Source organism: Lissotriton vulgaris, chromosome 6, assembly GCF_964263255.1.
Source record: "Lissotriton vulgaris chromosome 6, aLisVul1.2, whole genome shotgun sequence".
In the NCBI taxonomy this organism is placed as follows: Eukaryota; Metazoa; Chordata; class Amphibia; order Caudata; family Salamandridae; genus Lissotriton; species Lissotriton vulgaris.
In genome coordinates this window covers 603,204,608-603,232,488 of record NC_141694.1, presented here as the reverse complement: position 1 = coordinate 603,232,488, position 27,881 = coordinate 603,204,608, and the positions used below count along the sequence as shown (strand labels likewise).

The window sequence follows — 27,881 nt, the reverse complement described above, 5'->3', positions numbered from 1 at the left end:
AAGAACGGCTGACAAGTTGCGCACCCGGCAGCCTGCCTCCAACTCTTTCCTGCAATAGTGGGTGGGTGCAGACTGGAAGATACACTTACATTCTAAATTGTGCAGGAACGTAGATTTTGTTTTCTTTAACACTCCCCATATATACCTGTAGTAAATCCTTAAAATCTATATCTAAGTTTTGTTTTCGTCAACTTGTGCACGTGAGAAGTAGCCCAAATATTTACGACAGTAAAAGATAATCATCAGGATTGAGTGACAAGTTGATTGTATGTGGGCCCTTGCTCTGCAGGCAGATACTCGGTCCTCCACAGACGCCCAACGTTGGCCAGAGGGCAGACTTTTGCAAGTCTCTTTGGGAGTCTGTAGGGGAAGAAGCATTGCAATACAGCAGTTGCTACAACGCGTTTAATTGGGCATTATTGTAATTTTCTGTACAACTAAAATTAGAAAAATACCAGTTGCAGTTTCCCTGCGACCTCCTCCCCACGATCCTGGAGCCCCCAAAACATAAAATGCTAATACAGATAAATTGAAAAATAAATATAGGCCAGTAAAGATAAATAAAAATACCAGTAAACTGAGAGCTTTGCCATATGCCATCAGGAAGAAGAAGAAGAAGAAGAAGAAAAACCCCAGCATATTTTCCTTTTTCAATTATCAAACGTACACTTACTATCAAAATGATATTCTCACAAATTGATGACTTACCAGATGTTCCTTACACCAGACTGGTGTAAGGAAGTTGGGGTGTCTGGTTTCAAAAGTCTGGCGTGCTTACATCCCTCTTTAAAGCCACAATGCTTTGTAAGCGAAGTTCCAAAGCAACGGCATGCTGCGAACAGACAGAAGATTAATTAGAAGTGTTGTGGTGGGAAATAAAGATTAAACTTTCTCTTCCCAAACAATAGATTTCAGTTTTCGATCAACAATTTTCCTCTCAATCATCCAGATATCCTGATTGGGATTACCTTAACTTTTACTCTTGGAAGCACTGTGGACGTTACATAACCCGCATTAGTAAAGCCAATAGGGTTGGCTTCAATGTGCTAATGCATGCAAAAACTCACACGGGTTATTTGTGCCCTGTGGCTCTGCAAACGGCCTCTTTCTGTGCCTCCTGTGTCTATTGTTTTTTTTATTCTCCAAGCCTGCAGTGCTGAATTACACTGACACTGTAAAATTCAGCCTTGGTGCAACAAAATCAAGAGAGTGGAAAAACGTGCAGCAAAAATCACCTTAAACTGCAAAATGACTTTTAGGCACAAAATTACTTTTACAGTGCAACTTAAGCAGGTGAGTGCAAACAACTGGGTGCAAAAACACATTTTGGTGCAAAATCAACTGGAGAGTGGTAACACATTTAGAGCAAAAACATATAGTGTTCAGTCAGGTAAAACATTAGTATTGGTACAAAATCAGCAGGAGTGTGGATCATACATAGGTACAAAATGACACAGTACATAGAGAAAGTGCAGTAGTAAGAAGTCACAGTATGTGTAAAAATAAAAGTGTACGTAAGTATGACACCACACTTTGTTGACAGCATAGTGGGGCAAATTCACCACTGACACAGCATAATCACGAGTGCTGATACTCTGCGTTGTCCTCTGCTTGCTGGAGGACCAGATCATCTGTACAGAGGTCCATAGTGTCTCATCACCTTCGGGGTGGGGGTTACCAGGCAGACAGGTGCTACTGGGACCCAACCATGGTGGTTGAGATCATTTGACACTGGTGTATTCGCATCCAGCCCACTATGGTTCTACAAACTGAACCAACTCCAGCCCTTTCTATACTTGACCCTAAGAGTAGCAAGGGAAGGCAGTTTAAGGCTGCTTTGGGAAGTAGCTTTGGGGCAAGAGCTCAGAACTCAACAGTCAACAGACACAATAACAATGTCTAACTCAGTGCTTATCTTTTATGTTAAAAGTAAGCACATGGAAGAACTAAATGCAACACATTCCATTGAAAAGTCTAAGTGCCTCATGTTAACTCTTGGCTTTTACAGCAATTTGGGCTGTGAGGGCATAAACGGATCAGGCTTCCCCCCTCAAAGCAGCTGCTTCGCTCTTAAGGTGCCCACACTGGCAACCTCACCCTGGAAGGTGTTTGTAAGGGGGGGGGGGCAATCGGTGATGCTTCATATTATTCTGCGCTATTAGTACTTACTTTCAGGCTTCTAATGCCACTCTAGATTATAGAGTAATGTGTACAAAGAAGCTTGGATGTTGTCACTGGCATATTCACCTAACTAAGTTACTTTAACCTTTGTTTTTTTCAGTGAACTTCTAAGGTTTTTTTAAACAAGTTTAAATCTTTTTATCACACCTAACTATAACGTTACTTTAACCTATGTTTTTTCAGTGTATTTCTAGGATTTGTTACCCGTAATGTAATGCCAACCCCTCATAACGTATGACATTCGGCCATAAGCAGTAGGGCAGTTTGTCAGCAGGGCCTGGCCTGCTACCATGCCCTATAGCAAATCTCCCTCAGGCAGCCATCCCCACAAAGTGCACAGCCTTTGGCACTATGGCCAACCCACCCGGAGCCAGCCAACGCTACCCCATCCACCCCCGGAAGGCAGCCAACCTCCCCTTGCGCACAACCTTTCATTGTGTGTGGAGTTGGCCACAGGGCCTAGTTGCAGCCAGACCTTTCGCTCTACTCCCCGAAAGAAGCCACTGGGAGACAGCTAATCCCAAGCCACGCACAACCCTGGGCAGTTTTGGTTTAAAAGGGCATGGAATCTGTACGGCCTCCTTCTCCAAGCCTTATCAGGACGTGGGAACAGAATACCCCGAGTCAAAGACAATTAAAAAGGGGAGAGGGCCAAATTTAATATAAAAGGGGAGGCGGTGCGCCCCTCCCTTCCCAGCTTTAATAGATTCCAGGGACTGATCCATTATATTTTGCATTAGTGTTACATTATTAGTCAAAAAACATTTGGTTCGACTCAAATAATTCCATGGCACAAAATTTTATTTTCAAACGTGCAATGTCCAACTCAATTGCAAAAATCGATCTTGATTGATTCTGGCAATGTTGAAGTATTATACCGAATGCAGACAAAAAAACATTATTCAATGAATAAAGATGACTTGCCCGTGTAGTCATGCCATTATCCACATCAGCCAATGCCTTTTCCAAATTTCCTGTATCAATTTGTCTCAATCATTCAGCAGCTTCTTTTTGAGAAATTTCATTGCAAGTTGAATAAATAAAAAGTTTAGAATGAGGAGTACTGGGACCCAACAAAAAATCATGTAAATTCATTTAATCTACAGGGAGGGATAACTGATCCTTAACTGCTGACAAGGTGAAATGTTGTATAACTATTGCTGGCACAACTTTCCTACACTGTAGGTAGTAACTATCCCTGAGTGTTGTGACTGAATATACTAGTGGTCTGGCCTGCTTGCTTTAAACACCTTGAAAGAGTTTTAAAAACGGGCCTTGCATTCATTGGTATCCACTGGCACCTCTGAAACAGAAAGTGAAGAATCATATGTTCCATTCTGCACCATTTCAGTAAGCTGCGCTTCCATGAAATTAATAAACTGTTGCAGTTATTGAATTTTGCAAAAAAGAGAATTTTTGGTGTATTTAAATGCTTAACATTGGCCAACCCAAGACATGTAGACTGTTTTGTTTAAAAAGATCATTTGGTGAGGGATAAGACGAGCCCTAAATAAGGTATCAGTGTCCCGGACCTGCCACTGTCGTGTACCCTAAATAGATTTAAGCTCAATATTATCCTTCCAATACTCATAACCCTGTAGGGCTAGTTGTGAAATAAATGAATCAGAATAAATCATTTAGTTTGTGTGAGCATATTTTTCGTCGGGAAAGGCAAAAGCTTATAACAATATGGAACCGGGTCTGTAGGGACATGAACAGAAAAATAAGGGAACTTCTTCAAATATGTTTTAGAACTACCTACATGTGGTGTCAAGCAGTGTTCCCCCTGCATAGAATTAAAAATAGCACATGGAGTACTAGCTCTGTGTAAACAGGGATATGCATAATGATGGTAACAAAACATTTTCACCCTAATTTGCAGAACTCAATTACAAATCCTCATTTTCAAATATTGAGCATGATTCTAATTCAGATTGCATATTAGAAACAGCAGTAACATCCCATTCATCAGAAATTGAACCCAGGGTAATAACGTCATCCATAGCAACTTTGAAGACATAAGGAATTTGCAAGGTCTCTGTAGGATCAAAAATGTCATAGGGAACTTTATCCCAAACAATGCCATAATGGACAGGGAAAGGCCTAACGTTCACTAGGGACAAGTCTCTTCGGACCTTATGTAAAGAAGAATGGGGCGTAATCCCCTCAGCTACATTTTCTAGTGAAGTATGGTCTGGGAGATGGTGGCCATTCAACAGCAGAAAGAAAACTGCAATGAATCCAATACAGATTAAGAGAAAAAATAATTAAATGAAAATTCAACAATAGGACCATGGAGTAATCAGTTAAGTCTGTTTAAGCCAAAAGAACAGTGCACATGCACTATAAAAGGATCAATGAACACTCCTTAGCACACGTTTATCAATGGTTGAAGTTCCTCATTTAGGCAGTATGTATAGTCAGAACAGATATGAATAATAAACACAATTCTCTTTTCTTTCTTCTTAGTTGTTCTGTTTAAATACGTAGATCTTCCAAACTGCCTCCAACAGCAAACACGTGTTTCGGCGAATTATAGGTAGGATTCTGGCTGAAAGAGAGGCTTTTGCACAGTGTCATTAAGGTAGAGAGAATACGCATATGAGTATATGTCTGTATACAAACCCAAACTTGGTCGGCTCAAGAAAGAGACATTTACAATATTGCAGCAAATTTACCTGACTTGCTGCCATAGTTATAACCACCCCACCATGGGTAAGAAAACTTTAACACTTGGCTATTGCGATACAAGAGAGATGAGGAGGCACATCAGAGCTAGTGCTTTCTTGGCTGCAGTGACAGTTAAGGGCCATAACTTGATACTACCATAACTGCAATTTAAAGATAGGCTGACACAATAAAGGTGCTTATGCATGTCTTAGCTATCGCTGTCCTAACTGAAGAAAGAAGTCAGGGTGATAATTTGAATATTACCCAACCTGCCATATAAAGACAAGCTGATACAATATAGGTTCAGCTTACATACGTTTGACCTTTTACACCTTTCAGAAGAATGACTACATAGAGGACTTAAGATACCAGTAAAGTTACAGAGCGTTGACGCCGCCGAAACAGAAACCCACTGTGGGTTAGAAATATCACCACAAATTAAGTAGGTACTTTCTGCAGGCACACGCTAACGGTGTATGGATGCTCTAGTGGGATAATAGACTCACATTTGTGATGTATATGTTTAATGCTTGAATTACAGAGTATTTTACATGGAAGACATAGGTATTTATGATGCTTGAGCGCACTCTGGCATTAGTGTGTTTTGGCCTTTTTCTCACCTTCACGTCACCCTCGTAGTGGATCAGTTTGAATCTAAAATCTTTACCTGATTAGCATGGGTCGTTTAGAAATGTATTTCTTTTCAACACCTAGTTACATCTAAAGTTTTACAGATGTTGGACTCTTCATCTCAGATTACTGGGTGGCACGGATTCTGTGTGGAACCCTGACTTGGTCTCTCCATTTGGGTCATAGACTGACTGTATCTTTTACGTTGGTATTTTCTGTGTTCTTGAAATACTTTAGAGTTGAGAAATTTGCTTCAGTTTCACCATGTGCATGAGGTGTACTTTGTCTTGTTTTGTTCCTCAAACCAATTGGTTTCGGGTTACTGTAACTAGTGGGATTGGGTTCCCAATACATATATTGGTTTTTATGTGTTTGTAATCACAGCTTTGAGGAAGTCGCGGTTGTGACAAAACACGTGTTGGCTGTTGGGAGAAGTTTGGAAGATCTACGTAATTAAACAGAACAACTAAGAAGAAAGAAAAGGGAATTGTGTTTATTATTCATATCTGTACTGACTATACATACTGCCTAATTGAAGAACGTCAACCATTGATAAATGTGTGCTAAGGAGTGTTAATTGTTCTTCTGGGCTGAGGCCTGTCCTGGGGAATTTGGTGGTTCTCCTCACCTTTTAGCACCATTACACGAATTTTGCTCATCTTAATACTTTGAGTGATTCTTCTATGTGGCGCCGTTACACCTAAACGTAATACCACTGTCCGGGGTTTTTGTTTCACTATGAAAGGATGTATGAGAAGAGTCTGAAAAAAATAAATCATCAATGTTAACAAGACAACCAGCGACAGTTTGAATAAAAAAGGGACCTCATCAGGCAAATTAGAGCAGGTAGGCATCTCCAAAGTCGGTAAATAGTATATAATTTCATTGCAAGGAGCAACAGCAGAAAATGGCAAACTCCTGTTAGAAATACAGCCTGTGTTTCCATCATTAATTGGTACAATTGAAAATTCTGGATCTGAAGACCCGAGCTAGGGCGTAGAAAGATCAGGGCAGTTAGTGCATGTAGAGGGATTTCGTGCAGGGTAGGGAGAGGTGACAAGGAACTACCAAGAACTTCATGTGGCCTACTATGGGGAAGTGACCACATGGTGTAACTTAATCAAATGCAAGGACAGGCACTGGTGCACAGTAGGACAGGCCAAACTCTTTTTTACCTGCAATCTTCTCTGGTACTAGAATCCCAACTTTAGGAATCCAGCCAGAAAACACTGATTGTTCCATCACTGTATCAGTGGCGTAACATTTAGAATTTAAATTTGAGTGCTCATCTCAGAAGTCATGGTTATTCCTGTAAGTGAGTGAACCATTCATTGATATCAAAGGGGGCATCTGCCTCAACTACGCCAGAGTTATTAAGACCTGCAAAAATATTTGGACCTCAAGTAGGGAGTCCTACCACTCAACGACCATCTCTGCAAATTATTTAATGCTCTTTGGACTCCAAACAGGCGATTAATCCAACTACGACCTGAACCCAATACTCTACCTGTAAAAGACTGCTTTAAGTCTTGGTTCTTCTGTTCCACTATCTAATTTCCCTCAGGATGATAGGGGGCGAAATAATGCACAGCAACACTCAGGGTGCCAACTGTATCCAGGAATCCCTTAGAGGCAAATACCGATCCCTGGTCAGATTGGCATCCGGATACTGCACATGTATCGATAAAGACTTACAAATCTTTAATAACAGTTAGAGCAACAACCGATTGCTGTGGCCACACCCATAGAATTTCAGAACAAGAATCAACAGCCACCAGATACGTTTAAATCAACTGGAGTGGTCCGCAATGATCTTAATAGATACACTGTAATGGATTATTTTAAACTAACAGAGAGGTGTCTGCGACGGGCGAGCAATGGTGGAACTTTTAAGTTGTTGACAATGTCAGAGTAAAGGAGAATATTTTTTAGTCTGTTTATACAGACCCTGCCTTCAGTAGTGTTTCTGTAATAAAGAAACAGCAGCCGCCACCCCAGCCTCGGCAGATGCCAATCCCTCAAGAGCAGCTATTAGTAACTACAACCTGCAGTTCCAGTTGGGTATCCCTTGATCACCCACCCAGAGAATGCAAGCAAAGGGAATATTGTGAGGACTCAATAGATAGGAGGTTTTTGCTGAGTAGACTTTATGTAGGGGCAGCTACGTATATAGTCTGAGCAGCCTCCTTGGCAGCTTCACAGTCCAACAAATTCCCTGCAACGTGCATTCCAACACGTTGATGACTCAATATGTTGATCACATACGCCCGTAGCAAAGCATCCTTCAGAGCCGCCTCCTTCCCTCAGAAAAGTTTATGCTTGATAGCGTAACCTTTAGAATGCCTGAATCTATTCAAGCCCCAACAAGATAAATTATCATTAGAGGACTGAACACAGTAATATGAATCATACACTATAAGTGTAGGGAATTCAGAATCTGTATTCTGAAATGCCAGAGCCAAAGCTTCCATTTCAGCCAGCTGAGCGGTAGTCACATAAAGTTTCTGAATATGTTTATATGCCTGAAATACACCATCTTTCATGACACCTTTTACTGCAGCACATGTACCCGAGTACTTGTACTTAGTAGCAACCATTGGAGGGCTGAACTATCAGTATAGATTATGAAAGCATACTGATCTAGAGGCAACATTTTACTAGACATGGGATAGTCATGTTCATAGTGGAGATATTACTGTGTTTACAAAGTATTGTCTTAAACAAAATCTACATAAGTAGCTGTCAAGAAAGTGGCCCACTGGATCCATTTTGAATTTGAGGCTTTCGAGTTAGGATCGCTGACCTTTAAGGCCAGAACAGGAAACAGCACAATTATGCGTTTACCCTGGACCAATGGATATTCCTTCAGGACAGCAGACTGAAAAGCAAACTTTTTTCAGTGGAAGCAAAAAGGCATTTCTGTGTTGGAATATAAATGCAATTTATAAGCAATCAGACCGGTTTCTCCCTCATTGAATAAAACATACGTGTAACCACAGGAACCCGCAATTATGCAGCTCACTAAGTTGGTAGTGTTAACACAAGTATGTAAGTGTTTAGAGTCAAACATGACTGTTTGTAAATTTCTGAGAATAGCAGTATGCTTAGTAGTCCAACGTTTATTAGAAAAATCTGAACAAATTGAATTGTAGAATGGTTTAACCTGTTGTGCATAATCTGGTATGCATGTTTTACCAACATTTAGAAAGCCCAAAAGTGATTTAAGCTTTTATAAAAAGGTATTTAGTGGTTGTAAAAGAGCACATTTCTCTCAGAAATGTGGCGCTAGTCTTTTGCCTTCATTCGATAATTCATATCCCAGAAACAGGAGAGTTAAAAAGGCAATCTTAGATTTCGGAAAATGTATTATTTATTTTTTTATTTTTTTTTAAACTCTTTTTTTTAGTTAACCAAACAACAAACAGAAATAACACTCAGGTGGAAGCCAGCAATAGTTACATACGTTAGGTCCATTTGGTACAGGAGTATTAACATTACAATAACTGTTAGGGATCAAGGTGATCCCGGCGCGTCCAAATCCAGACTCGGTGTAGGTGCCTCGCAGATTTCCCCGCGATGAGCATTCCACACACCCCATATCTTCCCCCATTTACGCGGGCAGCCCCTAGCCAGGTACACCGCACGCTCTCTAAACATGCACCAGTCAAGATCATCCGCCCACTTCCCAATCTGGGGTGGCTGACGCGCCCCCCACAACTGCGCAATATTGCATTTGGCTACCATACACGCCGAAAAAACAAAGAGGTAGGAGGAGGGCCTGAGGGATTTTAAAGACCAAACAAAGACACATTCCCTAACTAAGTACAGAAAAACAAACAGTGTCAGAGGGTCTATAAAGTCTATGTGTGGTTCATTGAACTAACAGAACAGTGTCAACTCATCTAACAGTGATAAAGAATATTGGTGGATACCAGTAAACACTCACAGGATATCCATCAGTCACCACACGGAACCGCCCTTCATCATTTGGCATTCCTGTTGGCCACAAAAAGTTTTTTGGTACACCACTGGCTCAAAGAGGGGGGTCAGTTGGTATAACCTCCCAAGAGACAGGTGATGGCCAAAAGTGGTAGAGTGTTACAAACTACCCATCAATTTAGTTAGTGGGTGACTGATTTGCAGTGCTGTGAGAAAGGGTGTGTGAAAAAAGTGAGTGAAATATAAAATTGAGTGAGGGAGCAGAAATAAGACAACTTTATTAGGTTCTATGCTCACTCCGCCAATATTAAAAAGCAGCATAGGTAGATTTAACAAATATCTACTCTGATATCAAAAGGGTCAACATGTTTCAGCAATATACTAGGGACTATAGAGTCCATTGCTTTCATCAGGACCGGTGTATGTTATAATGCTACTGCAAATAGTGAAGTGATAGATAAAAACAGTGACTGAATATTCGCATTGCTGCAACATGAAAAAAGATCACCTGGTGTTCTAGGTGTATTCCTTTGTTTGCAGAAGGTATATTCGTCACATTATAGTTGGAGCAAATGGCTCCACCCCGCCTGGCCACGGCTCAGGACACAAGGGAAGCACCGCTCTCTCCGTCGGTACTCCTACACCTCCTTCTGAGCCGATTGGGGAGGTCATACACGCCAGCGTAACCCACTGCTTCTGATATTCATTAAGGTCCGTCTGCTCCCACACATTCAACAAACATCTCCGTGCCTCAAGGCCCACCTCTTGTCCCAGTACCGCCCTCATTTCCTCGTGCAAAGCCCTCCAGTATGATTGCACATAAGAGCAATTCCAAATGATGTGCATCAGGGTACCCTCCACGCGCACTCTCTCCTGCACTCTCCCCTCTCAGCCCGTCTCATTCGCACCAAGCGCGGGCCCGTCACATAAGTCCTATGCAGGATTTTCAGCTGAACCAGGCGTAATCTCATTTGTATCGCCACAACTTTGGGAGAGGACACGGCCTCAGTCCAGTCCTCATCATCAAGTTTCAATCCTTCTGCAGTCCACTTCGCCCTAAGCTTCACGAGTGGGTCCCCAATATTATTAATCAGTTTCCGGTAGATGAGGGATGTGGTCTTCTCAGGCAGGTGGCCGTCTAGAACCCGGTCCTCAAGGGGGGAAGCCTCAGGGAGTTCAGCACCCTTCGGGACATGCGTGACCAAGGCGTGTCTCACTTGCAGGTACCGGAAGTACTCGTGTTGATGCAGACTATACCGGGCCGCCAAGGTCTCGACGTCTTTAATCTGGGAGATACCAAGAAGGTCCCATTTATCAAACCCCTTGGACTTCCACAAGCTCCCCAGCTTCTCCGAGTTGAACAAAGGGGTGGAAAGCGTGAGCCTTTCCAGCCCATCTGAGACTCCTGGTGGCCAAATGCCAAACCCTCACCGCATGAGCAGTCGGGCCAATCAATGGGTACTTGCCCATCCTCGCATACAGCGCCCTGCTGATCTCCCCACCGGGGTAAAGGCTTCGATCCATGGCGTAACCGGGATCACCCGGCACGCCATACACAATATGGTTGATGGCGGCCAAATGTGAGGCCCAGTAATATTTGCACAGATCAGGGAGACCGATGCCCCCATCGTACCACGCCAAGGTCAGTTTGCTAAAGGCTATGCGAGCTCCACCGTCCCACAGGAGGTGTCTCTGCAATGACTCAATTCCCTTGAAATAGGAAGCGGGCACCGGGTCCATCGAGTTTTGTAGGGCGTAGAGGAATCTCGGCAAGGCCATCATCTTGAAGAGAGTGGCCCTACCAACCAAGGATAATGGGAGGGCGCGCCAGCGTTCCACGTCTATCTTACACCGCACCAGCGGTACGGCCAGATTACGATCGAAGCGTAGCTTCAGATCAAGTGTGACAAAAATCCCTAGATATTTAAAGCCCTCTGCCTCTACTCTAATGGGACAGGACCGCGGAAGTTCAGGGGGGCCACCGGCTAAAGTAAATATCACCGACTTGTCCCAGTTAATCACCAGTCCCGAGTACCTCCCAAAGACCTCAAGAAGATCCAGAAAATATCGGAGAGAGGTCTTGGGTCTCGTGAGGTAGAGCAGGACATCATCCGCGTAGAGGGAGATCTTGTCTTCCCACTCAGGTGTCCACCTTATGCCCCGTATTCAGGGGTCCCATCTCACCCAAGCCTCCAGCGGCTCCAAGCTAGCGCGAAAAGCAATGGGGACAGTGGACACCCCTGTCTGGTGCCCCTACCCAGGGCGAAGTCCTCTGACTTACAGTTGTTGACCACCACTCTAGCCAGGGGGGGGGATGTATAAAGCAACTGCACCCAAGCTATGAAGTTCACGGCAAATCCCATCTTTGCCAACACCACAAATAGGTAGGGCCACTCCACTCTGTCGAAAGCCATGGAGGTGTACAGGGAGACCATGATCGCCTGTTCCTGCAGATGACCGGCCGACCCCAATATGCTATGGAGTCTGCGCAGATTTAGCGCGGTGCTGCGCCGCGGCATGAACCCTGGCTGATCAGGGTGTACCAGTGAGGAGATCACTTTTACCAGTCTGGTGGCCAATAATTTGGCCAGGATCTTGGGTTCGGCATTCAGGAGAGAAATGGGTCTGTAGGAAAAGCATACTTCCGCAGGTTTGCCAGGCTTGTGAATAAGCACGATATTGGCCACCCGTTGGTCGTATGGGAGTACACCCCTGTCTCTACTGTCCGTGAACATAGCCCTCAGATAGGGAGCAAGTTTGTTAGCACTGAGTTTCTATAGTTCGACCGGAATGCCGTTCGGACCAGTGGCTTTGCCGGACTTAACCTGACGGATAGCCTGTGCGACTTGGTCATCCGTGAACGCCGAATCGAGGAAATCACGGTCTACTACGGATAAACTCGGCATAATTATATCTCTAATCATTTCCTCATTATCGACTTCTGTAAACCTGTCTCCCACAGTATAGATCTCTTGAAAGTATTTCGCGAATTCATCAGCCACAGTCTGCGGGTTCGTAAGTCTACCCGAGGACCGACTCTCCAATTCAGGCACTAGTCGGGACGGACGTTCTCCCCGCTCGAGCCAGGCAATTAGCTTGCCGGCTTTGTCTCCATGCTCATACACGCGACTCTGTGTTGCATTGTGATGCGCTAAGGCTCCTTCCCTGGCAAGATTCCTATATTCCTCCTCACGGAGCCTCAAGAGGTGGAGGCCGGCCTCCGACAGAGACTCAGCCCCCCGCCTCTCCTGGGATAGGACTTCCTCCTTCTTCCCGAGCAGCACAGCCAACCCTTCTTTCTTCTTCTTAGAGACAATGGATAACACCTCCCCTCTGGCCACCGTCTTAAATGCTTCCCACAGCAAACTGGGGAATCAACCGAGCCGAAATTCTCAGACGAATACCGATCCGACATGTGGTGCACCTGCTTAGCAATGACCGGGTCTTTTAGCCGCCATGCTCCTATGGGCGCCATCCTGCCCACAGCCGGAAGCTCCAGTTCGAGGCACAACCAGAGCGGAGAGTGATCAGAGACACCCCTCCCCAAATGCCTGACCTCCGATACATATACAATACCATCGCCGCTGGGAGGAGGACGTAGTCCAAGCGTGAGAGCGTGCCGTGTGCAGCCGAAACATGAGTGTAGTGTGTCGTGCTAGGATTACGGACGCGGCAGGAATCAATCAGTCCCAACGTACTCATAAAATCTGACAATCATCTCTGCGCCTGTGGCAGCACGCGCGGGGGGGGGCCGGTAAATCACACCATCCACCACGGAGTTAAAATCGCCTCCCAACACCAGATGACCAAGGGGAAGGGTGAGGAAGATGGCCCCCAAGTCTCGGAACGTCTCGGTCTGGAGAGCAAGGAGAACATAAAATCGATAAAAATGTGACTGCATGGCCCCCAACAAGTCCTGAAACTCCAGCATATCGACCTCTCTGATCCACCCAGGTTGCTTGCACAGAGAAGGGGAATGAGTTTTTGAACTGTATCCCAACACCCCTAGAACCAGTCGTATAGCCAGTGTGTACTACTAGTTTGTAACCGCCTCTATGCATGGTCTTACACTTGTTCCCCACTAAATGAGTCTCTTGGAGCAGTACTACGTCTGGGGAGTTCCTTTGGACTAACTGACTGACCATCCCCCTCTTGATCTCATCACCCAACCCGTTAACGTTCCAGCTTAGCAGCTTGATCCCTGATCCCCTGAACTCACGTCTCCCCGGACCCATGTATGGCAAATAGCCAAACTACGCTTCCACCTGAGCAAAAAATAGACCCTAAACCAACAAAAATACAAACCTCACTTACACCCATCTCCCCTCCCCCCGCCCTGCACCCCTGCATTTGGCTACCGCCACCCAACTCGCAGTGTGCCCGTTGCCCCATAATGAAACTAAAGACTATCTAAAAATAGATCAGAGGAGGATATTGGTACCCCGCTTCCCCGCCTACCCTTAAATCTGAAGCTATCTCTGAAATATGCAACTATAACAATGGGATTGATCTACCAGCCTTTCCCACCCCGCTGTTAACGCCATGTCCAAATAAAGTTCTGTATCACCCGGAATCATCATGGAGCTGCTTCTTCTCCACCGTCCTGATCCCGGGGGGTCTTGCGGGCCAAGCTCTCAACCCAGTCAGATGCTATCTCAGGATTGTCAAAGAACCAGACCTTCTCGTCCACCTCAACTCGTAGCTTGGCCTGATACAGCATGGCATACTTGATGTCCAAGTCTCGAAGCTTCCGCTTGACCCCCTCGAAGCTCTGCCTCTGTCTCTGCACCATTTGCGATTAATCCTGAAAGAAATTCACGGTTGAGTTCTCAAACTTAAGGGGCCCATCGGTCCTCGACGTCCAGGATAGCGTCTCGGTCTCTGAAGTTTAGGACCCTGACGATCATAGGCCAAGGCGGAGCCCCCGGTCGTGGTCTACCTCAGGGGATCCTAGGGGCCCGCTTCACCGTGAAGAAATTACTGAGTCCCTTCGGCTTCAAATGGTTCATGATTAAATCCTCCATAAACAAATCCGGGGCCGGCCCTTTGGCTTTTTCCGGTATCCCGATTACTCGCACGTTGTTCCGTCGGGCCCGTCCTTCGTAATCGTCCAGCTTGCGAGCCGCCATCTCGCCAGAGGCCTTGAGGTCCCTCACTTCCCTCTGAAGCTTAGCCACATCATCAGTCAAGCTCGCCGTCTTGATATCGAGCGATTTAATCTGCTCTCTGGTCTTAGTGAGATCAGTTCTGATGAGGTTAACCTCTATGGTCACGGTATCTAGTTTGTGATCCAGCGACTCCATACGTTTACCCAGAGAGATTTCGACCCAACGTATAGCCGCCATTAGGTCAGACATCGTCGGTTCCGTAGCCTGACCCGATGACTCCCCTCCACCGTCCTGCTACTTCCCGAGGGTGACAGGGGAGCTCCTCGGCAGCGCATAACGGTCCATCGTATTGACCTGGACAGTTCAGGAACCTCTGGTGTTCTTCGACTGTTGTTTATCGAGGTCCGGCTTGGTTGCCATCTCGGGATGGACGCAGACCACAGGGGTACACAATACTCAGATATGTCCCAGTACGCCAGTGCCAGTGATAATGGCTCGAACTTCGGCCACAACCCGATCTCAGTCACTTCACTCCACTGCTGACGATCGTGATCCGAGCGAGGCGCCTCAAGTCAAGGCACAAGGTGCACAATCAAACCAGGAGATGCGACCGTCGGCGTCCACGTACGGGCATGTCCCCAATCCACAGGCGAGGGAAGTGCCAACAAATCCCGTAGATGGAGTTACGGACCGGCGACTTCCGGTGGCAGACCCCGCTGTTGTTGCACTAGAGCCCGGACCGCCCCTAACTCCAGGTCCCGGGCCCCAATTCTGAAGGCCACAAAGTTTTCAGATTATGTTTTTCGGGCTCCCGGGGGTCTCCGGGAAAACGGCAGTTGTATCCTCACGCGCTCAGCAACAGTTCCCCGTCGAATATTCTCAGGATCTCGGACAGGATAGATATCGGAGTGTCGGGGTGCACATGAGCCCTGAGCTCACGCGGCCATCTTGGGTGCCGCGAAGCTCCTCCTCCCGAAAAATTTTTTTTTAACCATGCTTACCAAATCCCAGAATACTACAATCCACTCTGATCAAATGTGTGTTTTAAGCATCATGAGTGATGCAAATGTCAAACATAGGACAACACTTCTGAGTCATTTTCTTGTAAAATTGGGTGTCCATTACTATTTTACATTGTTGTAATCCCCGAGGATGGGAGTCATCTCGAAATGCATTGGATTTTAAGCAATAAGGATGTGTCATGAACCCTCCAGTGCTGTTTAGCGAAAGCCTTATGAGGCACTTGTGAAAATATGGACAAAATTGATGTGTAGAAATGGAAAGTGGAAACTTGAAAATGTATTTGAAAACTGTTAGACCAGGTACTTCTTGGCGTGATTACCCCTGACTTTTTGCCTCTACCTCTGCTATTTTTGACTGACTTAGATGCTTTGGACACTTTGCCACTACTGATCAGTGTCAAAGTGCAAGTGCTCCATGTATAAAGTGTAATGCTAATTGGTTGTCCATGATTGGTATGTTTGCCTTACTAGTAAAGTCCCTAGTAAGGTGCACTATGTGTGCCAGGGCTGGTAATGCAACTGCTACTATTGGGCCTGCAGCACTATTTGTGCCACCCACACAAGTAGCCTTAAAAAGGGAATTCAGGCCTGCAATTTCAGGGCCTGCGCGCAGTTTGTTAAACAGCCATGTTGTTCTGTCAAGTGCACTCAATTGCCAGAACTTACCCTTCCCTTTCTATGCACATCAGACACCCTCATGGTAGGTCTAGGGTACCCCCGGACAGGGTGTAGTGCATGTGAAAGGTAGGACATGTACTAAGGTGTGTGTCATGTCCTGACAGAGAAAGAATCTGCATTTCGTTTTTCACTGTTGAAAGGCAATCTTGCCCATAGAGGCTTTGTAATATGTTTTCCAGGCTATCTTCCCAAAGGCTTAAGATGGAACGGTGAAGTTTAATATGCCTGAACTCACAATGTAACAAAACATCTTTTTATGAAGGTGGTTTTTGCATTGTGTGTTCAGAAGCCACTCTTTTAGAAGTGGCTGAGTTTTTCTGTTCTAACATTTTTGTGTGTCTCTGCCTTGCTGTGGATTGACGGTATGGATTTGAAAGCAATAGGATCTGGGGAATGTCTTGACCCAGGGGAGGAGGTGAGAGAGCAACAGGCTGACCTGCATCTGGAGTGTAGGGGAAGGAGAAGAGGTCTGGGTTACTGCTATAGAACAATTGTCCCATATCCTGCTGAGTGATTGAGAATCCAGACCCCCACTAATCAAAGAAAGAAAGGTGTAACTGGCAGGGAGGCACCCAGAACTGGTGTGACCAGGTGTGAGTGCCCCCTGAAACACAAAAACTTCAAAGCCATTGAGGGGTATAACTATGAGACCTGAAGCCCCTAAACTTTGGAGAATGCCTTGATCAAGTGTGACCAAGACTGGAGCTACTTTGTGGTCAAGAGGACCAGTGATCATGTGCACCAGAATCCAAGTGAGTCTCATTGATGCTGTGTGCGTTGTGCAACATGAGACCTTCGTGAGGATTTAACTTGTTATTGTGTGCACCGGAGTTAAAGTGAGTCTCAGCGATGCTGTGCGTGTGATCTTCGTGCAGCCTGAGACCTGTGCATAGAGTGCCCATTGATCGTGCACCCGAAGCTTAAGAAAGACTCAACATCGCTGTGTGTTTTGTGGCAGCCTGAGATCTTCGTAACTGAAGCGACCCGGACCGGCAGTCCCGGAGGAGCTGAGTTGCCGGCCCAAGCCACTGTTGCCAATTCACAAAGCTGCATTGGAGGCCCAGCTGCTGGACGAGGAGAGGAGAGTGGGTTCGCTCAGAGGGAGACGCTCTCGGCCTCTCTCGTATTGCGGCCCGTATTGACAAGGGAGTGGCAGTACAGGGGCCGGAGTGCTGAGCTGCACTTTTGATTACATCGTACCCGTGTTGGGGGCAACTGTTGAGAGGCTGACTGTAAGCCAGAAGGAGAGGCAGAGAGACCGCCTAAGGACCAGTGATCGGGGCCTGAGTGTATTACACATTATTCCATCATTGCAGAACGGAGTACCTGACTGCTGTTATTACACATTGCATCATTTCTACATAACGGAGCACCTGATTAGAGTATTACGCATTGCATTATTCCTACATAACGAACTTCCTGATTAGTGTATGACGCATTGCATTTTATCTGCATAACGAACTACCCGATTGTCGTATGACGCATTGCATTGTTTCTGCATAGCGAACTACTTGATTAGCGCATTGTTATGCATAACGACATACCTGGTGGTGGTATTACGCATAGCATTGTTTTACGTTGCAAAGTGCCTGATTGTTGCATTATGCATTGCATTATTTTCATTGCTGAGTGTCTGATTGCTGCGTTCCATCTTACAGTATTTTTACATTGCAAAAGTGCCTGCTTCTAGCATTACGAACTGTATGACATGATATTAGGAGTACAGGAGAATGTTTAGAAGTGCTCATTAATACCGCCAGAACTTACAAGGGCTGGCTGGCCTAACAACCAACAAGGAGAAATAGTTCACAACCTCATATGTTGGATTTATATTGTGTGGTCTTATCGTAAATCTTTTTGTATAAAGTTTATACTCGTTTTTCTAAAACTTGTGGGGAGCCTATTTGTGGTGTCATCATTGGGTTATTGTGAGCATGGTTGCAAATACTTTACACATTTGCCTTGAAGATAAGCCTGGCTGCTCGTGCCAAGCTACCGAGGGGGTGAGCGGGCTATCTAAGAAGGTGACCTTCCTTTCCCGGACGTTGGAACGCGGGTCCCTAACTTGGGCTCATGTACCTACCTCAGCCAACTAGGGATCCCGGGTCGAACATTTGGTGGTCAGCGGTGTGGGATTTGAATGTGCAAATTCCCTCACAGTGATTGGTGTACATCATAAATAGTACAGACCACGACACAACCACATATTATCTTCTTTATTTGTTAGTTCTAGTTGGCTTTGTTTTTGAGCAACCTTTAAGCCAGACATCATGTCTCTAAGAAGTCAAGGAGCCAGTGAGGCTGCAGAATTAGAGTTTAACATTAAGGCATTGCTTACCTACAAAGTTGATCAGCTGAGGCAATTCTGCAGAGCTTTGGGATGTCCCATGAAAAGCAGCGTCACAGACTGCATTGGCAGACATTCTTGGGTAAATCATATTCACCCTAAGTATAAGCAACCCTGCTACTTGACCATGATAGGGTGCTTAAGGAATCCCAGTTGAAATGCCTTTAATTTAAGATCTTCATGATTGGTACTAGTCCCCAAGGAAGTAACATCGGGCACTTCCACTGACTCACAGCCTGGTCCTACATGGGACTACAGTACTATTGGACAGAAAGAAGTGTGGGCCAAATTACATCTCTACCTCTCCCTAACGCTAGCTCCGTCTTCCCTTCACCGTGACACGATTAACACGCCTGATATGGATTCCCACACTCACGGTGGCTAGCCACTTCTCCAGCATTAAACAAAGTATGCATTCACTGGCGCCAAGCCGCAATCCCAAAGAGTCAAGAGTGGCTTACAGAATTGCATAGGGTGGTGCTCCAAGAACATACTACTTATAAACTTAACAACAAGCTAGAGGCCTATGAAAAGATCTGGCGCACAGTTCTCTCCTCCTTGGAAAATGGAAAACCATGCAGAATCCCACCTGGTGGATCTAGGCCATACAGCAATTCCCCATTCTATGAGATTTCACTAGTAATCATTGGTGCCCTGTTTGCACCCTGTAAATACTGGCAACTTGTAATCTGGCCACGGTGATCTAATTTAAGTCCCTGGGAATAGACCAAGAGGACTGAAAGGTCCAGTTATCTGTTCCCACCATATCTATAAATACACAGCAGAGGTACTTCACCAAACTTTAACTTCAACAAAAGACAGAGAATGCAAGAATCTAGCACAGTGTAAAAAGAGGCAATGATATTGTATTGTACTTGTTCTAGTGCTTTCCAAACCCTTGCTTTATTTTATTTTCATGCTTTGCACCCATTTATAAAATCAGGCAGTTCAAACAGAACAAAAATGATGATATATTCTGCCTTCAGTTTTTAAGCAATGGCTGTAATTAATGTCCGATCTCTCCAAAGCCTGTTTGCCATCCTGTTCTGATGTTTGAAGGAATACTTGCTTTCTTTGCATGCTAGACCATGGTTTGTTGCAAAATCATTTCAAGTCAACTATTTTTTTGCCTGGTGGCTTCCTGCATAGATGTAGCTCAGTAATCTCATATAAGAAAGTCTTGATGTGCTAACAACTATTTGATTTTGACAGGAAGTCATATTACCAACTGGTTGACACTCAGTTATTCATTTTCAGGAGCAATGGAAAAGCCATTAAACATCAAATCCAGGATTGGCCTGTCACACATCCTAAAATCAGACGCTTAAACCACTACGAGCAATATTCTGAGACCTGTACATGTGTGCGGCCTCAAACAAGCATATGTTGCAACATCCCGATGAGAAGACTAACAAGCATTTACAATGCAATGGTCTCTGCATCATTAAAGGTAGAGCTATTGGCCTTGCTCATGACATTTCTTTTTTTTTTCTTTAAATCATAAATAAATGGCATTGTCATTTACATTGCCAATACACAGCACTCTGCACTCTACAGCACTCTGCACTCTACAGCACTCTGCACTCTACAGCACTCTGCACTCTGCACTCACTACTACTCTGCACTCACTACTACTCTGCACTCACTACTACTCTGCACTCACTACTACTCTGCACTCACTACTACTCTGCACTCACTGTGATGGAATTGTTGGATGAGTAAAAGGGTGGCTGGATGGACTGCATGAAAGGGTGTAAGGAAGAACATAAGAATGGATGTGTTGAAGGATTGATGGATGAGTGAAGCGGCAGATGGACAGATAGATGGATTGATGGATAGAATGAATGGGTGGATGATTGGACTGAGTGAAAGGGTGGATGATTGAAAGTATTGATGGATGGATGATTAAAAGGATTAGTGTAAAGATAGATGAGTGAAAGAATGGCTGTAAGAATGGATGAGTGAGGGAGTCGATGGATGAATGAAAGGGAGGATGTATGGATGAAAGGCGGGATTTATTGACAAGTGAAAGAATGGATGGGTGAATGAAAGGATGGGTGAATGAGTGAAAGGGTGTTCGGAGGAATGGAAGAGTGAAAGGATGGAAGGCTGGGTGAAGGGTGGATGGATGAATGAGTGAAAGGGGTGATGTTTGGAGTCAAAGTTTGGATGGGTGGACGGATGGATGGATGAGTGAAAGGGTGGATAGAGGGATGAAAGTGAAAGGATGGATGGAGGGATGGAAGAAAGGAGGATGGGCTTATGGATAGGTTTGGAGATAGATGGATAGGTTTGGAGATGAATGGGCGTACAGACAGAATGGTGAGAGACTGACTGATAGATGAAAGAATGAATGGATGGCAGAATGTAAAGGTGAAATGATGGATATCAGTGGGTGAATGATGAAAGGATGAAAGGATAGATGCTTGGGTGGAAGAGACAATAGAGCTCCTATGGGGAGGATCACGGTGACTTGCTTCGTGCCTTAAGAGCTTTGGTTCAAAGTGAGGGATGTTTCAATTCTCTGGCTTCTCCCTTGCTCGCAAATCAATACACTTGTTAATGCAAGTTCAATTTAATTGTGAAACTATCTTCGTGAACCGTGCGGGCCCCACTGTGTTATTCCTTGCAAATCACGTGCACGCAGAGTGTCAGGCAATTATCATGTGCACGTTTAATTATCGTGCAGAAATCGCCTTTGTGTATGTGCACAGCATAGTTTTATCATTCAAAAAACTTTACTTGGCTTTACGCTTTTAAAAATATTTTCTCACACACGTATTTTTACGTGAATAAATCTTCCATAAGGCGTTCGTTGAGTGTCCTGTGGCTAGCATGTCCTGCTACGCTCCTGTTTTGGGGTTTTCATAAGTGTTTTCTCAGCTCATTCTCCTTTTGGAGATTGTTGCAGATTTACTTCTGGCGACAGCAGGAGTAAATCCATTTCCATAGTTTAAATGGTCAAGGAATACCTCCAAAATTGGTGAGGGTGTAGGTGATGTTAAAAAAAAATCTACGATTGACTCATTCAAGACATTTTTGCATGCGTAACTGTACAATGTTTATAGATTTTATTCCAAAACTCCCTTCGAGATTGAGGAAGTTTGAATTCACAAGGCTTTTTTCAGGAGAACTCCTGGAATCATTTATGAGTTTCAAAAATGAGTAAATATAAGCCCAAACCTAGGAGTAAACCTACTACAGATGTACATTTATATATTTTTTAGAATCCATCCCATTGTTAGCTATTGCAACCGTTTAAGAACAGTATTAGGTAATATATATATGAAGCCCCGGGTGACAATGTACTGTTTCCATGACATTACGGCTTAATAATATCCGACCCATGGGGTGGCTTTGATTTTTTTTGGTACCCTGCTGGCTTCTGTCCCCAATTAATAGCACACAGAGTCCTGTCCTCTCTGAAACCAGAGAGGCATTCACAGCCCAAACCGGCAGGGTTGGCCTGAGAGCCCGACAGATCATATTCCCGCCCATAATTACACAATTTCGTCTGCAGGGCCTGGGTTCGCACCAAAAATAGCCCCTAATTAGAAGTTAGCAATTTTCTCCCGAAGAGAGGGCGCTATTAACTCTTGCTAATGGGTATTTTAATATATTCGATAGATGCGGTACTACTCGCATCATCTGTCATTTACAGCGCTTAGAAACTGTAGAAGTTGAAGCTGAAGCGCTATGCAGTAAAGTCACAGTCACACAGCAGCTCTGCTACCGGCACATGAACTCACTGAGCTATCTTGATGCTGTGTCCTACCTCCGTGAGCATCCGGATAAACATGATGGGAACACTGTGAATGATGCTGGAACAGCGAGACAAAAACACTCGGTTTTATGGGAACTTTGGTGGGAGTTCAGCCTATCGGTTTCAAGGACCCAGGAGCAGCTCAAAGGCCGCGGCTCCTCTGTTCTGTGTTTGACGAGTCTTTAAAGCAAGTGTGTCACGGGAGCCGGTGGGACAGGGGCGGGGGCAGATGGGGGCGGGGTACCACCCAGGCTCTAGGCTGGTACAGTCATGGTCTGAAGACATCAGAGGGCGATGCTCTGAAAAAAGCCCCCCCCCACCTCAGGCAGGGTCATGAAAACAGGAGCCACTGTCGCTTCTGGAGGTAGAGGCCAGCCTTAAATTACAACCGAGGGGGACTGCCGCGGGCTGCAGTGTCCATGCAGCAAGATGATAGTAGGATAGCTCATGGGGTTAACGTGCTTCCTGCATAACTCTGTGTCATCTGTAGGGCAGATTTCAAGCCCAGTAGGGACAACTTAGCTATTTGTTGTTGGAGAATCGACAATGTGACTACCATTGACTCGATAAATAAATATATGGGGCCTCATTAAACCTTTAAAGTAAATGATGTAAAAGGAAACACAGGACAATATATTCATGTAGTGGCTGAGCTGAACAACGTGAAACAAGACAAGTCCACCCTGAGTCAGTCTGTTTCACCCCTTTTAGCAGGCGGGCGGAGGGAGGGGGGAGCGGGACGGAGGAGAGCTGCGGGCGGAGGGGGGGGGGGCGGACAGAGGAGAGCTGCAGGCGGAGGGAGGGGGGAAGCGGGACAGAGGAGAGCTGCGGAGGGAGGGGGGACGAGCAGAGCAGCTCTGGAAACCACCACCGTCTTTCTCCGAGGCAAAGCAGAAATGCCTCGGAGAAAGCATGGTAATTTTCGCATTCGGGGCGTGTGTTTTGTTGTTCTGAGTGACGGGTGACGTCACTGGCGAACGAACAGCAAAATGTACGCCCCCCAAATCCGAAAAAGACGGAGCCTATTCGGAGGGACGGCTCTCTTCTCCAATGGCTGGCCTCCGTTTAGGAAGCCAGACAATGGAGGGAGAGCCAAAAAGAGGGAGGGATAAAGCAACCCTCTTACTGACAATAAATCTCGGACTTCCGATCTGCCGAATTACCTCGACCTAAAAACGTACCTTTGGGAAACACTTTCGCAGGGGAGTCTTTTGGAAAATGGGAATTAAAAATATTTCATGAGCTCACTGCCATTTCACAGAAGAAACTGTCAAAAAAAGGGTTGCCATATAAAAAAGCTTTGTCAAATCTGGTTAGAACGCGCTTTATATTAAAATCTATAAAAGATGCTTTTTATCTCAAATCACTCATTCTCCTTTGTAAAGATCCCAGTCGGTACTATATATGCAGTATCCGAATCATTAAAACACATATGTTATAATCATAGCAGGTTTGACCAACATGTTTAAAATGCATGATTTATCACCGTTTCCTTTTATTGGCTTGAAGGCTATCTCCGCCTCCAGTGTTTGAAGCGTTAGCTCTACCTCCATTGGTTGACCTGTTAGCCACCCAAGCCCCACCCCCATGTTAGGGTGTACATTGCACCTTTGCCCAGGGTACACAGGATGGACAGCACACATATAAAGCTCTGACATTTCACATACATGCCAACATTTCAGAAGAGCAAAGAGGGAGAATTAAAAAAAAAAATCGGGAGAATGGGGCATTGAATCGGGTTAACGGCATGAATGGGCTTTGGAAGTGGCTGCTGCAGGATCGGACATTTGAAACGTAAATGCACGTGTTTTTTTTAACTTTCAGATGCACGGAGCGCAATGGCAGGCAGAGAGAGGGTGATGCAAGTGTTGTGCACTGGCCTGGCAGGTTGCTGGCAGTGCATGAACTCCTCCCCCTCCTGTGTGGCAGCCCGGGCTGTAACAGCTTCCCGGCGCACACACAGCCGCCCCAGTACTTCACACGTCTTTAAAAGGCCATTGCTTTGTTAATGACGCTTTGTTGGTTTTGTCACCCCTTCTGGAGCCCCTGCATGGCCACTCTGAATATTGCTGGAAGAATTAGCACCTTACTCAATACCAAGCCCTGCAGCTGAAACCCCCGAGGAATCGGGTTTTTGCTAGCAGGAATCGGGAGGCGGGAGACTAACCTTGAAATCGGTAGTCTCACGCCTGAATCGGGAGGGTTGGCATGTCTGATTTCAGCAACCTTTACCTTGGACCTTGAGGCTACACGTGTACTAATATAACTCTAAAGGATAATAACACACTCTGTCTGAAGCAAACGGTTCTGCAAAATAACTTAAAAGTACGTCTTCGGTTGGACACTCAATATTAAATGCAGTAATAATGCTGCAGAAATCCGACAGTCTGTACGACAAGTATCTGGCGCACAGAAGTTACCTGCTGCGCGCAAGGCCATCTGTACTCGTCGCCTTTCTTTGCCTACTTCTTTCAGTGTATCGTCCAAGTGTTGATAAATTAAGGAACCATCCGGCCTGTACACCAAGTCATGAGTGACCTCTGCAACGTCATGAACACGAGCGCTTCTGAGGTCTCAGTGGAGACCAATGGGAATTATGCTAGAGAACCAATCAGCGACTGACAAGTACTGCGCCTGCGCCGTGTTGGACCAATGGAAAAAAATACTTTCCTCGTAGGGATCCAATTGGGTGTTTTATGGTGAATTATATAGGTACACTTAGTTTTCATTACACTTTCGTTTTCAAATCACCTAGGACGTTACCGACCCCGTGCCTCATTTGCACTATTCTCTGTTGTGGCTTCGACGTTCATGGTATAAGAGGCGCTACTACGTAGAAAACGTTGGAGACCCAATACAGCTCTTTCAAATGCCTTCGGAGTAGTAGAATTATTACTTCTTCATTTTAGGGTGTCCTGCTTTCCATTGTTACTTCGCAGAACTGTTTTCACGTGTATAAGACTGAGCGTGCCTCAAAGTCTCTCTGAAACTGCGTTTAAACAATTCATTTCTTGGAGACACGGACAACATTGGAGAGAGACGAGCAACGAACTACCTTTTCTCCGAGAGCGAAAGCACCAGCTGAGTCATCAAAATATTTAAATGCGGCAAAAAATGTTACTAATAAAAAATGATTGAGACTTTAACATGAAAAAATAATATTTTCAGCATTTCTAATGGTCGATATTGTTTGCATGTGGCTATGTTGCTGAATGGAGTAACATTTATTGAAAATAACATTTTCTTAAAGCATCAAACAAGGATACTGCTGCCCTGGCTTCTTTGATATGGGTAGCCAAAATGTGTCAGTTTCAGAGGCGCAACTAGAGCCACATTTCGGGGGGGGGGGGGGGGGGGCGCTAATTCTTCCAAGGATAGTCAGAGTGGAGATGCAGGGGCTCTAAGAAGGGTTGAAAGACATAAAATCCTCATTAACAAGCAAGTGGTCTTTTAAAGACCTGTGAAGTACTCGGGTACGGCTGTGTGTGTGTGCCCAGGACTTGAACTGAATGACTCTAACGTGTTTGCGTACTAGTTGATTAAAGAAAATGAGATCTATTAACGTACAGTGAAGGGCCATTACAGTTTGGTAAAACGGGGAAGCCGGGATTTGAGCCCAAGTTTCATGGTTGTATATTGTGGAATTTATACACCGTAGGGCGAAATCCTTTTTACTTCCATTTACTTACCAAACTCAGTGCTTTGTGTTCAATTACTTCATGAATTCGCATTAGTACTTGGAGTCAATAAATACCCTTATAACACTTTAAATCAAACCAATACTGGACATACATAAATAAGATTGAAAGATGTTCTTTTCACGTTAGAATATTTCCATGGATCCTGAAGATCAGAAACTATTATGTAACCTGTCTGTCTTGGTCGTCTGAATATGTCTCCTTGAAACACTAGAGCAATATGCATATCATCCCAATGGCGACAGACTTTAACTGCTCACTAGACAGGAACATTACCTCCTCGTCCTGTCTTCCTCGCCACAGTAATCACATATGAGCCTCCGGCTCCACACAGAACTCCAAGTACAAAAAACAGCGCTCTAGTCTCCCTCTCCCTCCTCCAAGATGGCCCCCAGTGGCTCCAGCCAATCCCATAAAGGGACACAGAAGCACCAACACGACCTGTTCTTTTTTTCTGCACTTCTCCGAGTGCTGTGTTACCTGTTGGTCGGGTGAGTGGGGCTGGGATCCTGCTTGAGCTGTCCCCTTCTGCCCTTTTGGTATTGAGTTTGTGGGTAGTAGTGTTGTGCTAGTATTGTTTTTCTATGCACTTTGTGAATTGTGTTTTTCATTTTGGCTCGTAATTTTACATTTTCTTGCCCCCTTCTTTTGCCATTATTGCCTCTCGTCCTGCTTTAGCGGACTTCAGGGCTTGTTATTTCGGCTTGTTTTGCGGGACGCATGGGTTCCTGGAAGCCGTTTTTAATTTGTTTCCGACCGCGCGTCCTGCTGAGCGGGCGTTGCGCGGTCGGGTGCCTTTGCTCTGGGGGCCGGAGGCTCCCGGTCGCCTTTCCCTCCCTGCTGCCGAGGCGGGTGTGCTTGCTGTGGGGGCCGGAGGCTCCCGGTCGCATTTCCCTACCTGCTGACGGGGCCGGGTGTGCTTTCTGTGGGAGCCGGAGGCTCCCGGTCGCATTCCTTGCCTGCTGCTGTGCTGGGCATATTCTTCAGCTGCGTTCAGCTTTCGGATTTCTCCGACCACGCAAGGCGGTTTAGGGCTGTCTTTTTGCGCATGCGCGCGGCTCTTCTTCAATGCATTTATGTTATTGAGGTCATGCGTGGGTTGATTTATGTGGTTGCCTAGCAACCTCGGGGCCTTTTTCGGACGGGCATGATGTCCTGTTCATTGATTGTGTTGACTCCTATCGTCCACTCGTGTGTGGATGTGAAGGGGCGTGGTTCTCTAGACTTTCCTGCTCCTGGGATCTGCTATGGCTACGGCATTGCAGGGTCAGGTGCCTGTTCCTCCTGATGATGAGGCGAAGGTGGATGACGCTACTGCTGCTGATTCTGTCGATGTGAACTTGGTGTTTCCTGCATCTTTGGTGGATCTAGTGGACGATCTGTTTTCGCGGTTTCAGCGCCCTGTTCCTGATTCTTTGCCTATACATTCTTCTGTTTTAATATGGATACATGTATGGAAGTATGTAGACTGGGGTTCGTTTTCACGTTTTGTGTACACGATACCCACTGCGGGAATTTGCTGTGAGTGATGGTTGGTGCGGTGAAGCGCACTTTTGCAGCTGCGTTGTTTTTCTATCCGGGGTGATGCCTATTCGTCTTACGCGATCCGGCCTTTGCTTTGAGTATTTTGGTCGATGACTGCTTGTTGGTTCAAAGGGTAGTTATTCTTCTACTCTGGCGATGTTGGGGCAGCGGGTGCGCCTGCTTTCTGAGGTTTTTCCTTTGTTCTTCGCTCCTGGATAGTTGGTGCTGCACTGTATATTCTCCGGATGATGATCCCTTTTTCGGGTGTTTAGTTGTTTGATCCTCCTTTGGATGTCATGGTGGAGTTGACTGCGGAGGACC

General features: G+C 45.4%; 1 protein-coding gene across 1 annotated transcript in view; it reads right to left on the bottom strand.

Annotated features, from left to right (window-relative positions):
• COQ3 (coenzyme Q3, methyltransferase) overlaps positions 1 to 24,894 on the bottom strand; it is a 96,340-nt gene extending 71,446 nt beyond the window's left edge. The window contains exons 1-2 of the mRNA XM_086926625.1: positions 24,759 to 24,894; positions 709 to 832 (exon numbers count right to left, since the gene is read on the bottom strand). Coding sequence (XP_086782751.1) covers positions 709 to 832; positions 24,759 to 24,777 — 143 coding nt within the window. The 5' untranslated portion in view covers positions 24,778 to 24,894. The remainder of the gene's footprint in view (positions 1 to 708; positions 833 to 24,758) is intronic.
• Positions 24,895 to 27,881: the final 2,987 nt, after the last annotated feature.